The sequence below is a fragment of the Sminthopsis crassicaudata genome, chromosome 2 (genome assembly GCF_048593235.1).
Source record: "Sminthopsis crassicaudata isolate SCR6 chromosome 2, ASM4859323v1, whole genome shotgun sequence".
NCBI classification, from domain to species: domain Eukaryota; kingdom Metazoa; phylum Chordata; class Mammalia; order Dasyuromorphia; family Dasyuridae; genus Sminthopsis; species Sminthopsis crassicaudata.
Window position 1 is genome coordinate 673,169,866 of NC_133618.1, and position 16,868 is coordinate 673,186,733.

A 16,868-nucleotide genomic window follows, 5' to 3' on the forward strand; every position below is an offset into this window, starting at 1 on the left:
GCATATATGTGCTCGGTTAAAACTCTTATTAAATAATTCAACGCAAGGGGAAGGACAACTAAAAATTCTGAGTCTTAATCATTACCATCACATAATTGAATTTCATACATATTTAGGAAGCTTCAGTAGTATGGGACTTGGCAACTGTGAATTAAATTCACTTGAAATGAAATTCATAAATGAAACTTATAGTGAAAGGTAAAGGAAGAACTGAATATGAGTTGGACTGGGAAACTTGGTGACTACAAAGATGGCAGAGGAGATTCATTAACAGAAATAAGGGATTTGTGAAGAAGCTAAAGATTAAGGGAGATGAGAGCCCACATCAGACTGTGGTGGCCCTAGAGTCTTTTAGTGTAGAAGCTGAGAGGTCTTGTGAAATCCTGAATGTATTTAGACAATATTTAAGTTATTTTTCTTCATTCTTCTTCTTTAATTTCTCCTCCTTCTTTTCCTCTTCCTCCTTTGTTTTATTTTATTTTTAGCAGCTTATTATTATAATTAAGTTTTAATTCTAAGTTGTGGCTAATGTTGCCACAGGTCCTCCTTACTGTTATTTCTGAATTCTGTCTAACTTCAGGGACTCTTCTCCTCCCCTAAGCCAGAGTTATGGCCCCCAGTGACCCTCTCTGCAAAATGCTCTTGCTCCCTGCAGCAACACAGTCATAGGGTATGTGCTTGCTCCCCCTTGACCATAGTCACATCCCAGAATCACTCCTGATTATCACTGCTAGATCTAGCTTCAAGAAACAATGGGGATCCTTCATTTAACTGTCTACTCTTCCTTAGATGAAAGTTTGTGAGGTAAAAATTCCTGAGATAAAAGTTCTGAAGGCTGTGAGGTATCTACATATGAGTCCTCTAGTGACTATAGGAGCCTACTAAGCAGTACCCCCTAATAGTTATATAGTATTAATTTAATGCCCTTGGTCAAAATCCTGGGTTCCCCAAACTCATCCATACTAAGGAAAACATCTCAAATGCCTCAGTGCTTTTGCTTTCTAATCTAATTAATCTTAAGCCTCATCTGTCTTTCTTTTCAGAAGACAAATTTGGGGAGAGTTTGAGATCTCCTGAGCCTAATAGATAAATATTTCTCAGAGTGAAGCTTCCAAACTTCAGGTCACTATTATTCTGTTACCACAAAACTCTATCCAGGACTTTATAGCTTTAAGGCTTTGGCTTGACAAAAGTTTGTCTTTTTTTCTGAAATACTATAAACCCTGGGAAGAGAGAAGTTCAGTTAGCTGAGGAAAGGCCTCTTTTCATATTCCTCTAAACAGGTGTTTCTGATGTACATATGCATGTATGTTTATGTGTGTTTAGGCACATAGTTACCTTGACACAAACAGATGTAGAGTCCTAAGATTTTCTTCCACATTAATTAACAATGCTTTTCAATAACATCTTAAAAGAGAACATTGTCATTTCCCTGGGCCCTCCCAAATAGAAGAACTGGAGAGCAAGTGTTCCCACACACCCCAAATCATCTGAATCCCCTTTTCCAATTCAGTTGTGATTCAACTGAGAGAAAGGGAGAGAGAGGCAGGGCCAGGAAGAAGGGAGAGAGAGGCAGGGCCAGGAAGGAGGGAGAGAGAGGAAGGGAAAAGAGAAGGAAGGGGAAGAGAGCAGAGGAGAGTTGAGAAAAAGAGAGGAGAGAAGAGGAGAGAAGAGGACAGGAGAGGAGAAGAGAAGAGAAGAGAGGAGAGAGAGGAGAGAAGAGGAGAGGAGAGGAGAGGAGAGGAGAAGAGAAGAGAGGAGAGGAGAAGAGAGGAGAGGAGAGGAGAGAGAGGAAAGGAGAGAAGAAGAGATGAGAGAAGAAGAGAAGAGAGGAGAGGAGAAGACTACAAAATATTTTTAAGTTTGTATATTTTTCTTTATTGCATTAAGCAGTTCATAGAAAACTTGCTGAGGCGCATCCATTCCCACACAAAAGTCCATGTGTTCGTAGTAGGGAATCCTCTTGTGGTAAATGAGGTTAGAGATATTGGGGAGCAAACTGTCCACATCTAAGGGGTCAGCCACCAAATCTTCTCCCCCACTCCACAACATAGTTGGTATCGTCATCCGTGTCACGTTGTACAAAGGAGGAATGACCTGAATGCAATTAAAAGAGGCAAATTTAAGCTCAGCAAACTACAAGCTAGGAAAACCCTTTCTGAGAAAAAAAAATCAATTTTAATGTTCCAAGGGTTATATCATCTTTGTGAAAAAGACTATGGCTTTGGTGGCAGTGAGTGCACATGCAGCATGTTAACAGCACAAATGGCACTTACAGAAAATGTGAGAACCATCATTCCAGCAAGAGCTGAAGAGCAGGAGTTGCCCCCTGGGTATCACCCACTGGGGCACCAGAAACTGACTTTAACATAAGTTGGGTACACTAAGCCCTCTTGAGACTGGTAATGCTTACCAACTTGGATCCACGATATGATTTAAGGTTGACCAATTTTTTTTTTTTTTCATAACAACCCTAAGAAGTAAGGAGTTCCAGAATTACTGTATCCCTTTTACAGATGAAAAAACTGAGCCTTACAGCTGGAGTAATTTTTCTACATGATTAATTAGAGAGTGCAGGAGCTGGCACTTGATCTCTGATCTTTTGATTTCAAAGAGCAACTTCTTCCACTTTCTGGAGATCACGGCTCTGCCTATCTTTTGACTATTATTATTATTTTTTTTAATCTCAGAAAACCTCAGGAAGCTTGATGGGTTTTTAAGATAAATTTAAGCTGTTCAGCTACCATGACTGACTCAATCCATTGTGTCATAGAGAGACCTCATGGATGAAAAGAAATAGTTTTAAAATCTTAAGATGTAGGTTTGTTCTTGGCTATATTAATTTTTAGCTGTGTACCATGGACAAATTATGGTCACTCTCTGGACCTTTTCTAGGAAGGGGGAAAATTAGACTAGATGATCGATCCCCAAGGGAATTTTTATTTCTAAATCCTATGATTACATAGGCAACTCAAGTAAACTTCAAGTGGCTTTTTTCTATTCAATGGTATTGGTCTGAAATAAAACAATCAGAGCACAGGAAAAAATATGCTGTTTGCTTATAAATAGTCTCACAAATCTGACCATATTTGATAGCACATACCTGATTATAATGCTTCATATTCAGAACTGGATCCTTCCAGTCATATGCTTGCAATTGGCCAGAAATGATAAGCTGAAATAAAGAGAAAAAGAATTCTCTGATACATACACACAGAAAAAAGGCAGTGCTGCACAATGGGTGATAGTTGGTCTTCAAGCCTCTCCCCCCCCACAAAAAAAAAGTGGGTTAAAATCCTTTCTCTGGCACACACTTATTCTATAACTCTCAACAGCTCTTTAGACATAAAGTACTCAGAAGGTGGGAGAAGGACTTTCTTTGGTGAGTTTCTTGTGTCAGTGAAATCATAAGCTTAGATCTCATCCCCTAACATTTTGGAGACATGGAAATTCCAGCTCCACAGATCATAAAGCATAAGAATCAAGAGGGATGGGAAATAAGAGATACACAAACACAAGAGATACACAAACATAAAATAAAGATCAGGAGTAAAATTTACTATGTTAAAAAAAAAAAAAAAAAAAGCTGGGATAGTAACCATGATCTCAGACAAAATTAAAGCTAAAATAGATTGTCAAAAGAGAAAAATAGGGAAACTACACTATACCAGCCATATTCATCAATATTGTGTTAGACTATTTAAAATAACTAGACATTATAAGATTGGAAATTGTTGTGGTATAGGAAATGAGTTGGTGGAGTTAGAAAAATATGGAAAGATTAAGACTTATTGAGGAAGTGGCTATCAACTTTCAGAGAAACAAAGGCCAAACAAAAATTCTGTAGTCTATATATAAACGTATATGTGTGAATATGTGTTTGCTTATAGATAACTATGTAAATGTATGTGTTTGTATGTATATGCATGTATATATGTATGTGTGTGTTTATATATTTATTTATATTATATTTATATATTTATATTATAAAGATATATTTATATTGTAGCCTTCTTAGAAGAAGTAGAAGAGGAATAAGGAAAAAAGAATAAAGTAAAAAGTGCACAGAAGAAACAAAAGAAAATCTGCAAGGAAGGGATGAAAAGATAGACAGCTTTGAACACAAGTATTTATTATATAAGCTTTCTTGAAATGCAAATTTGTTACTTTATATGTCGAATCCTCTTTTATGTTCTGCTATATATATGGTAATGTTTTTCTTTCTTTCTTTTTCTTTTTTTTTCTTTTCCTAGTTTGAATTTGTTTTTAAAATTAAAAAAAAATCAAAACAAAAGGATCCAATCCCAGATAATGGGGAAAAAAAAAATATGTGAGGCTCTTAAAATAGTCATGAAACCTGTGTCGTAGCTCAGGGACCACTAGGCCAAGGAGAATGAATGTAGGTTACATTTTTCATTATATAATTGTTCCCACCAAAATCATACAGACGTAAACATATCCAGCTGTATTTGTGGGTATGCATGCATGTGGACTCAGTCTCCTAATGTCAAGGAGAAAACCTCCCTCCCACCATTGACCATTCTCTCACTCCCATCTACTTCAATTCTACTCATTTTCTAATTATTCCATTATTCTAATATTCCACAGCCCTTCCCTTTTACTATCTGGAATGTCTAAGAAACAAATTTCCCATCAATTTAAATGGAAGATTTTTTCTTCTCATATTCACTTTGTCTTGTCACTCTCAGACACTAGATAGTGTGGATGGCATTGCAGTTCTGGCTATCATCAGCACTAGTGCATCTTCTCTCATGTTACATGGCATATTAGTTCTAAAATCAGAGTCAGATGTTCCACTTTTAGAATCTGCTGAAGTCACTTTCGTCCCTTGAAGTTCCACTATCCAAACTTGCCACCAAATCCAGATTCTAATGGTCATTGTCTACTTTCTTCCGATTGGTACCTGGCTCACGGGCTTTCTCTCTTCCCAAATTCATGTCTTTGTATCAAAGGAGTTCAATGTACTATCTTTCCTAAATAGTCTCTTCTCATTAGTTTTTTTTTTTCCTTCCTCATACTGCTTTCTTCTGCCAAATCTTCCTCAGTTTCCTTCACTGGATCTCATCCATCTCATGCCCATTAACCACAGGTATTCCTCAGCACCATTTCCTGGATTTTCCCCCTCGTTTACATTTTTTTTTTTCTCATTTAATTCTGGTCTAAACTATCTCACTTGGTGATCTCATCAGCTTTTTTTGGTTCAATTATTGTCTCCATATAAATGGTCCTTAGATCTTAATATCCAGCTGTAGTCTCATTGTTGATCTACCAGTATGCAACTCCAACTGCTTCTTGAGTATCTAGAACCTATTGTTCAAACTCAATGCATCCAAAATAGCTCATTAACTTTGTCCCCCATTTTGGTGTCTTAATAAACGAGTTTCACCTGGCTAGTTGCTCTTTCGGGAATGTTCTCCAACCTTCTTCTCCCACTGCCTTGTAGAAGCCCAGCTCCAGGGCTACCTCCAACATGATCCCTTCTCTGATCCTCCATTCTTCAGGCTAGATTCCTCTCCCTCTCCCTCTCCCTCTCCCTCTCCCTCTCCCTCTCCCTCTCCCTCTCCCTCTCCCTCTCCCTCTCCCTCTCCCTCTCCCTCTCCCTCTCCCTCTCCCTCTCCCTCTCCCTCTCCCTCTCCCTCTCCCTCTCTCTCTCTCTCCCTGTCTCTCTCTGTCTCTCTCTGTCTCTCTCTCTGTCTCTCTCTGTCTCTCTCTCTGTCTCTCTCTGTCTCTCTCTCTCTCTCTCTGTCTCTCTCTCTCTTTATATATATATATATATATATTCTGATACAATGTACTTTGGCATATATTTGCTGTTACAATGTACTTTGACATATCTACTTTCTGATACAATGTACTTTGACCTCTATATTTGCTGATACAATATACTTTGATATATCCACTTTCTGATCCAATGTACTTTGACACATATACTTGCTGATCCAATGGAAACATTGTATAGTAGAAGGCAACCTCCCTGATGGTAGGCCCTATTGAGTTTCTGCTTTTGTATGCCTAATGCGTCCAATGTACCTGGTGATTACCGGTAAATACTTTGTATCTCTAGTGCTTTGTAAGATACCTAGGGCCCTTAAGAAATGTCTATAGTTGAACCTTCTCACTTAAAAAAGAAAGTTCTGAGGGTTTTTAAATGCTACATTTTCTGATACAGTCTCTAACATTCAATCACCTTTTGCGAACAGAAAAACACACCAATAGAACCAATTGGTCAAATGTCCCCCTGTCTGACATTCTATGCAATATTCTGCTTCCATGAGCTCCCACCTCCTTACTGAGAAGAGGGAAGTGTTATCATATGTTCTCTGTAGCTTCTACCTCCTCCCCCTTTATATAAAGAAATTGAAACCTGGAGAGAGGAAGAGATCACACTAAAAATGGCTAATATTAATATAGTGTTATACCTTTCTTTTTGAGGCTTTTGTAAGATGGATAATATAATTATTATAACCCCCATTTTGTGGCTGAAGAAGCAAACTCAGAGGTTTTCTAAAGGTCTTCTAATGACATTAATTAAGAAAACCCTAAGTTAATTGCATTATCCTTATTATCCCCACTTTATGGATGAATAAACTGAATTTAAATAATTGTACAACATAACACATTATTAACAAGAATAGGAGTCAAAATCTGAACACAGAGCTCCCTAAAACTTCATTTGAGATCAGGTCTTTTTTAGGTGTCGTGGGGCTGGGAATCTCCCTACAGAAATGTCAACCCTTCCTCATTAAGGGAGGATGCTAGGGTAAGAGGGGCCTGAAGGTGTCTAGAAGAAGCACTTTGGTATCAGTACCTGTAACGTCCCTAGTAATCCTAACAAGTACCTGTATCCAATGGATTAAATTCTGCACGGATATTCCTCCAGGATAATTGGCCATATAGACATCCAAGCGACTCTGGAAAAGAAAGGTGTATCTTTATCTGATTTGATTACATGTTGCCAACATACTTGACTTACTTAAAAAAGCAGTTCTAATGTAAGGGTTTAATCATAGAACCAGGAGGAACCATTTTACCCAAGCTCTTCATTTTACAGAGAAGTAAACTGAGGCACAGAGATGGGAAATGATTTGTCCAAGACCCCACAAATAATAAGTGACCAAGGTGTGATTCACAGGCTTATGATTATTTAAAGGGCCTTTAGAGATCATCAAATTCAAGGCTTTTTCATATCTTTCTTGTTTCATGGATTCCTTGAGCAGTCTAGCTAATTCTATTGACTTCTCTGAGTAAAGTTTAAAAATATACAAAATAAGACATGTGCAATTAAAAAGAAAACCAATCGTATATCAAAATACAATTTTCAATATATATCTATACACACACACACACACACACACACATACACACATATATATATATAATATTTTTTTTCCCCTGAGGCTGGGGTTAAGTGACTTGCCCAGGGTCACACTGCTAGGAAGTGTTAAATGTCTGAGACCAGATTTGAACCCAGGTCCTCCTGAATTCAAGGCTGGTGTTCTATCCACTGTGCCACCTAGCTGCCCCCAAAATATATATTTTTTAAACTTGGGGATCTCCGGTCAAACACTTCTAAATCAATCCAATGCTTTCACTTACAGATGAGGAAACTAAAGCTCACTGAGACAAAATGATTTGTCCCAAATCTCAGAGCAGGAATTCATAAAATTCTAAATGTAGTTAGGAGGAGGAAAAGTGTTGGCAGCAGGAGGCCAGCAGGGGGTACCATGAAACTAAACTTTGAGAAGAGAAAAAAGAAGAAAAAAAAAGTGTGTGTGTGTGTCTGTGTGTGTGAGTGTGTATGTGTGTGAGTGTGTGTGTGTGTGTGTGTGTGTGTGTGTGTGTGTGTGTGTGAAACATTTGCATTGAACTGAACTGTTGCTATGCCCATCCCATCCCTCACAGGTTCTGATCCTGGGTCTTGCTCTTCAGCTCTTTAAGAAAGTTCAGCTTGCTATTTCTTGGAGAAAGCTTGTGATGCCCATTTATATCCAGGTGTGTGTGAGCTCGCCCACACCTGGCTATTTCTCTGTCAGTGAGGGATTTCCCCTTATTCCACAGGAAAGAAAGGGAAAAGTGAGGTTTCTGATAACTCCACTGAGGAGTGAGATGGAGCTTTCCCAATTTAGCTGCAGATTGGTCTCTCCCTCAGACTCTTTCTCCTTTATTTATCCAACTGTAGGGTAGTAAAACTTCCCTGAAATCTTTCTTTAAGGATTAATCCTATTTTCCTAGGGACCTTGGGGTAACAAGAGCAACACGTTCTGATCACCTGAAAGCTTTTCTGGAAACTTCACAATCAAGCTGGAGCTGAAATCCCAGGTGAGATGGACTGGCTCCATTCGGAATGGGTTTCCCCTTGCTGGATGTCCCCAGGCGGAGGATGGAAGAGCATTTGTTGGGTATATAGTTGAGGGGATACTTGTTCAGGTGTGGACTGACCTCAAACATTTTGAGGTCTCTTCCAAACTGGAGAGTCTGTGATTCCATGATCATAAGTGGGGGAGGTGCAGAGGGCCAGATTTGGGGAGAGAGAGAATGTCAACCAAGGACTATCCCCGATCAGTGGGTAGGGTCTCCTCACTAAAAGCTTGTCTACAAAGTTAGGAAGTTCTTTACCACCTGAATGACTTTGAGCAAGTAAATTGTAAAATGAACAAAATATACTAAGGGGACTTCTATGGTAACTTCAATCTCTAAGTTTAGGAGCCTACGTGTGATATTAGACAAGACAGTTCATCTCCCTGAGCCTCAATTTCCTTATCTGTAAATTGAAGAGATTGAGCTAGGTAACCTCCAAGGTCCCTTCAAACTTTGAATCTCTGAACTCATGAGCTTGTAATCTATGAAGGTTGTCTAATAAGTTGTCCCCACATCTATGAAAACAGTTTTATTGTTGTTGCTTATTATTATTGTTATTACTGGATAGATTATATTAAAGAGAAGAACATTATCCCCGAATACCATTTGCATATCATTCTTGTATTGGTAAGGAGAAGAACTTGTTCCTCAACCCTCCCCCCAGGGGAAGGCGCCTCCACGTACCTCATTTAAGTTCCTCAGGCTAGCTCCATATGTAGAAAAGAATATGCTTTTACACAGCCAGTGAAAAATATGGAGGTTGCATATTTTGTTTGTAATGAATTGATTGAACTTGTTTTGTGAAAAAATATCTTTTTTGTGAAACAGAACCTGCCAAAGGAATGAGAAATGATAAAATTTCAATTCATTCAAAAAACATTTATGTACTTACTGTGGGCCCGGCACTGTGCCCAGCATTGAAGATCACGGGATTACAGATTCAGAATGGAAAGCAATCTTTGTAGCTATTGAGTACAACCCCTTTAATTTACAGATAAAGAAACTGAGGACCAAAGAGATTTCATGACTCACTCAACATGTCACAGCGTGGTCTACACCATCAAGGAGTGTACCTTCTAATGGAGGTGGGGTGGAATAACCTATACCCACAGAAATCAATGCAAAATATAGGAAGAATGCTTTGGAGGTGGGAGAAATGCTAATAACTGGGAGATCAGTGAAGCTGATTCTTGAGGGAAAGAAGCCTTGAAAGCCAGGGGCAGAGCCAATTGTTAAATTTTTAGTCTGAGCATTTGGAAATTTTGGAGCATCTTGGAAATCAGCAAACACGACAAATTGGGATCCAATTTATTGTTTTGTTGATTGTGACATGAGAGAAAATAGTAACAATTCAGATTAAACTTAAAAGTGTGTGATGGGCACATTATCTCCCCCAGGAGATTGCTAAACTTTTAGTATACACCTTTGGGTGGAGATGAAGAGGGAGAGCATTCCAAGAAGGGGAACAACTTGGGCAAAATCATATAGGTAGGTATAAGAGGAACATCAAGGTATCAGAAACTTGTCAGAAAAAAAGATAATATAGAAGACAGGGTAATGGTGGGAAAAGGGAGAAAATAAGCATTTCATGTGCTGTTGTAAATGTTCTAGGCGCTCTGCTAAGTGCTTTACAAATATTATTTTTGCTGATCTTTACAATTTTGTGAGGTACAGACTATTATTGTTGCTATTTACAATTACAACCGAAGCAGACAGAGCTTAAGTGGCTTTCGGAGGGTCACAGAGCTAGTAAGAGCGGTAAGGCTGGAGGAAGATTGTAAAAGGCTTTAAATACCAAACATTTGGTTGTATTTGGTTGTAGAAGCAAGAGAGAGTTAGTGAAATTTCTGGAGCCGATATGGAGCAGGTTCATCCTTACCCTGTCAGTAAGTGTACTTTCCAGACAGGTCTACATAGCTGACAAAGTTGACACACACATACATTGTCGGAGCTAGTTCAGTGATCAGGAGGCTCCAATGAGGTATTAGGCTGCCTACTACATTCAAGGTATAGCCAGCTGTTGTGTCGACTTCATTATTATATGCTTGTGAAACCTGAATAACCTTATGAAACCAGATTTCCTGGCAAGATGCGGTGCTAGATTCTGAGATCTTTTCTTGAGCGGAACTATTAAGCAATTAGACAGTACTGAAGAGAGCGTAACTTTGAGGGGATGACCATGTTGTTCAACTGTCAAAGACTGAGCTACAAGATTACAGAGAATTCAGATGAAGTACTCACAAAGAGGTCAGAATTAGTGATCCAGGGACACTCTCAAGGTCTCTCTAAAGAACTCTGGAGTCAACTGTGGGACTTGGGAGACAATGGCACAGGACTGCACCGTAGAGTGAGCCCTCATCAGAGAAGGTGCTGTGCTCTATGAGTGAAGGAGAATGCAGTAGCTCAAAAGAAACATGAAATGAGTAAATTTAGAGATCTCTCCACTCCAAATATTCACGTGGACTTTGTGTCCTGTGGTGGAGCCTTCCAAGCTTGGACTGGAATGAAAAGCCACAGTGGGGCACACACTATAACCTGACCTTGATGTATTGATGTAATTTTGATCCTCTTTGAGCATGAAGTACAACAACCATAATCATGACATATCATAAAACAACATTTATGCAAAATACTTCCCCCTAAACTTCATACAGGTTTATTTTTTTTGGTTTTTGGTTTTTGGTTTTTGGTTTTTGATTGGTCTAACCATTGATGTCCCCCTAAACTTCATACAGGTTTATTTTTTTGGTTTTTGGTTTTTGGTTTTTGATTGGTCTAACCATTGATGTCCCCCTAAACTTCATACAGGTTTATTTTTTTGGTTTTTGGTTTTTGGTTTTTGGTTTTTGATTGGTCTAACCATTGATGTCCCCCTAAACTTCATACAGGTTTATTTTTTTGGTTTTTGGTTTTTGGTTTTTGGTTTTTGATTGGTCTAACCATTGATGTCCCCCTAAACTTCATACAGGTTTATTTTTTTTTGGTTTTTGGTTTTTGATTGGTCTAACCATTGATGTCCCCCTAAACTTCATACAGGTTTATTTTTTTGGTTTTTGGTTTTTGGTTTTTGGATTTTGATTAGTCTAACCATTGATGTAAGTTTTAACTATGGGGCCCTCTTGACTCCTGTGTCTCAAGTTCTCCAAAATCCATGATGAACAGAATGGATGAGGGGCTGATGATACTCATGAATGAAGAACACTGGGCAAGAGAAGAGGAGGTTTGAGTTGGACCCTGAGATCCAGCTGAAGTTATAACCTCAATTCAGAGTGAATCGTGTGTTCTCTGTGTGTACTTGAAGTCATTCACTAGCTGCCTGAGACAAGTGCTGTAGCTCGATCCGGGGATTGATCATTTCCTTCATCGTTTGGGTGATACACCTAGATTCCATTCACATAGTGGTCAGTGGAGTACCTTGTTTATGGCTAGAGGGATGCAAGTTTGTCATACTAGGGCATAGGTAATAAAGATTAGATCAAGAGTTCTTGATGAGGTAACAGAAATATTTTGCTCTTACTAGCATTGCTATACAGACCAAGGAGGTATCAAAGGCCAAAGCTTTGAGTAGGTCAGGATCTAGAGAGCTATGGTCAACAAGGTTAGGATAAATGGGTCAGGAGCTAGGGAGACAGATAAGAAAGACTTGGTACATTGGGTTCAGTCATGGAACCCCAGCCCTCAGGGCAGGGAGAGATCTCAGAGGTGTCTAGTCCAGCCAGTACTTCACCAAGAATCTCTTTTGTAGCATCTGCCATGAAGTGGGCATCTGGGCTTTGCTGGAAGGCTTCCAGGGAACATAGACTTCACCACCTCCTGAAGCAGCCCATTCCATTGGAAATATGATTCTATTATTAAGGATCTGGAATTTATTTCTTTGCAACCCATCTTTCTAACCCTGCCTGTAGAATCAAGGGGAACTCATGGAATTCTCCTATATAGAAGGGCCTCAGTTCTCTTCAAATATTTTATATCTTCCCCATGTCTTTTCTTCTTCTTCAAGCTCAACATAGCCAGGTCTTTCTGTTGATTCTCTTTGGCAAAATCTGTAAGACTGTCGCCCTCCTAGTTGTCCAAAAGTCAGAACCAGGATGGCTGCTGGAAGTGGAGGATCTGGATAAGGAATGTCATAAAATGAAACCTAGACAGTCAGGAACCAGGAATGCTTCCAGGCTCATGCTGGGAAGATAACACAGGGGAAAGCATTCCGGATGGGAGCCAAAGTAATGGACTGAATGAGCATTCATTAAGCTCATACTGCGTAGGAACAATATATCATGCTCAGCTCTTCTAAGTACTAACTGGGTGCCATCTTGAACAAGTCATTTCCTTCTCTGGGCCTCCATTTCTTCTGTTGTAACATAATAGAATTGATCTAGGTGGTCCCTAAGTTCTGCTTTGATTCTTATTCCAGTGGACATTCTCAGAGAAGGCACAGTTTGACGGAGAATCTCATCATTTCTGAGGGAAGACAAGCATCTTGAGGTAAGACCTGTTTCTCTTTTGACTTTGTAGTGACTATTACAGATGGATGAACTATCCTGCTGGTAAACCACATGGAATAATCATTCTTTGTCTTGTTTTCAACAAACCAATAAGAGTGTCCTGATCCAAATGAGTAAATGTAGTGTTGTGCCAAATCTCTGAAATTTGCCCATTCTTATTTGGCTCCTCTGTTTCCAAATGTCTTTTGTCTCAACTTTCTCTCCACATTAACAACAAACTATTTGGAGAAGCTAATCTGTTGCCATGAAGTCTTCTGATAGTCTTCTTGCCTTGCAGACACCACTTTTATTGGATGGGAATATTTATTGTGGAAAGAATGCTTTGATTGGTCTGTTACTCATTCCACACATTATTTCAACAGTCATATCCTGTCAATCTCTTCTCCTTGCAATCACACAGCCCATTAAATGGCAATGATTGCTTCAAGGGTATTGCATTTACGTCAATGGAAGACAGTGGTGGTGATAGGTTAGGAGATGCATAATCTTTAGTAGTAAAATGACAGTTGCTGTTGCTGTTTCCAACGCCATTCCTCTCAAGAGCTTCCTGCCATGTCTGATAGTCTGGGCCTATTCTGGCATTAAAGTCACCCAGAATGATAGTTCTTTCTCCAAGAGAATGGAAGCTCTTTGGTGGTGGATTCTATTTCATGTTTGTCTTTGTATTCTCTAACACTTATTTTAATGCCTAAATAACAGAGAACCTTAACAGAATACTTAATAAATGATAGATTAAATAAATGATCAGTCCATTGATAAGAAATAAACTTGGATTTGGGAAAAATAACTCAAAACTAGACTTTGGGACCTGAGTGACCTAGTCACTTCTCTCTGAGTCAATGTCCTCACCAGCAAAAGAAGAAACTCCAAGGATTATCCAAGGATTTCTTAGTTTGGAGTCTCCTAGGACTCCTAGTTCTTGGGAGACTCCAAATTCTTGCCAATTCTAATCAATGATCCTACAGCATAGGGAGTAACCCTGGTTTGGAGAACCTTGGAAAGCACCTTGGCTTGCAGGGAGTAATGTGGCTGAGGAAGCAGGCAATGTGGGAACCTCCAAGGATTGGTGAATACCTCTTGAATCACCATTTCCTAACTATTTGGTATCACATATGATTTTTGCACCTTGGGCCATTATTGATTTTGGATCTGGGAATCACGTACCTTTACTAGTGACTCCAAGAAGGGGAACAGTTTTTTCGGAGGACTTTTAACATGCTTTACTGACACAACAGGAGCCAAGCCAAAAAACATCTTGATTCTCTGAGCCAGCTTTGGATTGGTAGAGAATGATATGAAAGCTGGAATAGAATAAGAGACTCATTGCTGGGCTGTTCTTGGTTAAGGTTAAATCCATCCTGTAGTTTAGAGGGCAAACTCAAAGGTAGTAGGGATGAGAATCACAGAGAGAGGAGAAAAAACATAGCCTTTTATTTGGCCACTTTGTGAAGCCTAGGAACCTCTCCTAGAATCGTTTTCAAATACATAAAATAGATACATAGGATGTAAAAATACATCCTAAAATATATCCTAAAAAAAAATAACATATAGGATAATAAAGAAGAGCAGTTATGTTGAAAGAAAGATGCAATTTTTCACAACTAAGTTCAAAGATTACTCGTGATCTATCCATAGTAAACCCGAAGGCAAAAAAGGATTCGAGAAGAGATGGAAGATTTGTCCAAGAGTATATGGGATAATCTGAACTTTAAAAAAAGATATAATTCCAAGACAGTGAAAAGGTTTATCAGCTCTAACTTGAGTCCCTGTAAATGGTTAAATGATCTAGAATCAAGGGCCACTTCCAAGTCTACCCTGGTGAGAAAGAGCATATTCTGAGACTGCAGACCCATTGCTGCTCATTTGTGACTTTGAAATCAACATTTTAGGAACCCATTTTTATCAGGGTTGAAGCAATTTTTTAAATTATCAAAATTACTTCAACCTGATAAAAAATGTTTAATTAGCTCCATCTGTTAAAATGATCATTTTAGGGATATTATATCATATTTCCAATCATATTAGGGAAATGGCCCCAATTCAGCTTAGGGAAAGGGATCAACTTGCAAAATTATTAGTTACACTGAGACAATCCCAGGAGAAATTGGTAATACATGGTAAAGAATAGTTAATCCGATATGGCTCTTGTAGGTACCTTAGAGCTGGAAGGGATCTCAGAGGCCCCTTATCCAACCCATACACAGATAAGAATTCTTTCTGTTTTATATCTGACAAGTAGTCAAGGTGACCTTTATTTGAAGACCTCTAGTGAGGGGGAGTCCCCATGGCTCAATGCAGTCCACTGGGGAGTTCACAATTTTAGGAAGAATTGCCTTATATCAAACCAAAGTCTGTCTTTCTGTAAGTTCCTCTCCCAAGACAAAGAAGAATAAATCTAATACCCTTCCATGTGGCACCCTTCCAATATTACTTTCTTTGAATTCCGTGCATTTAGCATCATGCTCCATACAAGAGGCCCTCAATAAGTAATTGTTGACTGGCTGACTGACAACCATCCTGTACTTCTTAATTCTAGTCTTCAAACTCAACCCTCCAAATGCCTTCAACTAGTTCTTTTTCCTAACCAGTCCTCTTGCTTGCTTAAAGGGAAGAAAAAGGACCTTGGTATGAGTACCACATTTTGACCTAGTTCTGAGGACCCAAGAGAAAACAGCTGTTTTGATAAATATAATGAGAAGACCTGTTTGACAGCCATTCAAGGAAAGAGTACTGACTGAGAGCATTTTTCCAATCACTGGTTCACTTGAGTCTGTTTTCAGGGTTTTGAAAGATATGATTTAGAAACTATAAATTATAAAACTAGTTGGGGAATATGAACAACTTGTTGACTGTTGGTTAGCATTGTAACAAGCAGGACTCAATCTAAGATGGAGATGAAGTACAATTCACGAGGATGCTCCAATTCAAGTTCTCACAAGTCAATTGAGATGGAATCAGAAAAAAATGAGAAGAAAAAGAGATAGCGGTGATCTATATAGATCAAAAAGAAGCACAGAGAAAGAGAATCAGAAGATAAGTGTGCTTGTCTCTGGCAGAGACCTAACTATAAAGCCAGTCTCTGTAGTACTGCTCAAAAGTAGAAACCTCCTGCTGTATGAAGAGCTCACTGGGTTGTCTGCCTTCTTTTTCTTTTTCTTTTTCTTTTCTTTTCTTTTTTTTTTTTTTTCCCCCCACCATCTGTAATTTGAGAATCTACTGTGGACCAACATCTAGAATCTGGGAACTGTTCTGATTGGAGGAGAGCTTGGAAGCTGTTGGAAGCTTATTGGAGAAACCAGAAACCTCCTGCTGTATGAAAAGCTCACTGGGTTGTCTGCCTTCTTTTTTTTTTTTTTTTTTTTTTTTTTCTTTTCTTTTCTTTCTTTTTTTCTTTTTTTTTTTTTTCACCATCTATAATTTGAGAATCTACTGTGGACTAACATCTAGAATCTGGGAACTGTTCTGATTGGAGGGGAGCTTGGAAGCTGCTGGCAACTTCTCAGAGAAACCAGAAATCTCCTGCTGTATAAAGAGCTGGTTGGACTTGTCTATATTTCTCATTAGTGTCCTCTCTAGCCTGACAAGTCAAGCATTTGTGCTGACTGTCCCCCATGCTTAGATCTTTCTCCTTCCTCATGTAGGCTTCTCAGCTTCCTTCAAATTCTCTCTTTTTGCACTTAATGATAGTGCTTTCCCTCTCTTTATTATTTCCATTTTATCCTGTCTATAGCTTGACTATACATAGTTGTTGGGTTTTATTTATTTATTTATTTGCATGTTGTCTCTTCCAGGACCCAAAACTGTCTGTTGCCTTTCTTTGTACCCCAGCACTTAGCATAATGCCTACCACATAGTAGGCTCTTAATACCAGCTTATTGACTGTGAAGAATGCTTTCAGAGTCAGAGAGATCTGAAAAGTTTTGCAGGTCTCAGTCTTAAGAGAACTCCTTGTCACTGATATTCCTATTCAAAATTTAGGCTCAGGGC

General features: G+C 38.9%; 1 protein-coding gene across 2 annotated transcripts in view; it reads right to left on the minus strand.

Annotated features, from left to right (window-relative positions):
- Positions 1-1,854: 1,854 nt before the first annotated feature.
- The window catches only part of LOC141559051 (lipase member K-like), a 43,461-nt gene continuing 28,447 nt past the window's right edge, over positions 1,855-16,868 (minus strand). For both annotated transcript variants that reach the window (XM_074297084.1, XM_074297085.1), the window contains exons 6-10: positions 14,046-14,182; positions 9,064-9,210; positions 6,861-6,932; positions 3,104-3,175; positions 1,855-2,097 (exon numbers count right to left, since the gene is read on the minus strand). In XM_074297084.1, the coding sequence (XP_074153185.1) occupies positions 1,858-2,097; positions 3,104-3,175; positions 6,861-6,932; positions 9,064-9,210; positions 14,046-14,182 (668 nt within the window). In that variant the 3' untranslated portion in view covers positions 1,855-1,857. The remainder of the gene's footprint in view (positions 2,098-3,103; positions 3,176-6,860; positions 6,933-9,063; positions 9,211-14,045; positions 14,183-16,868) is intronic.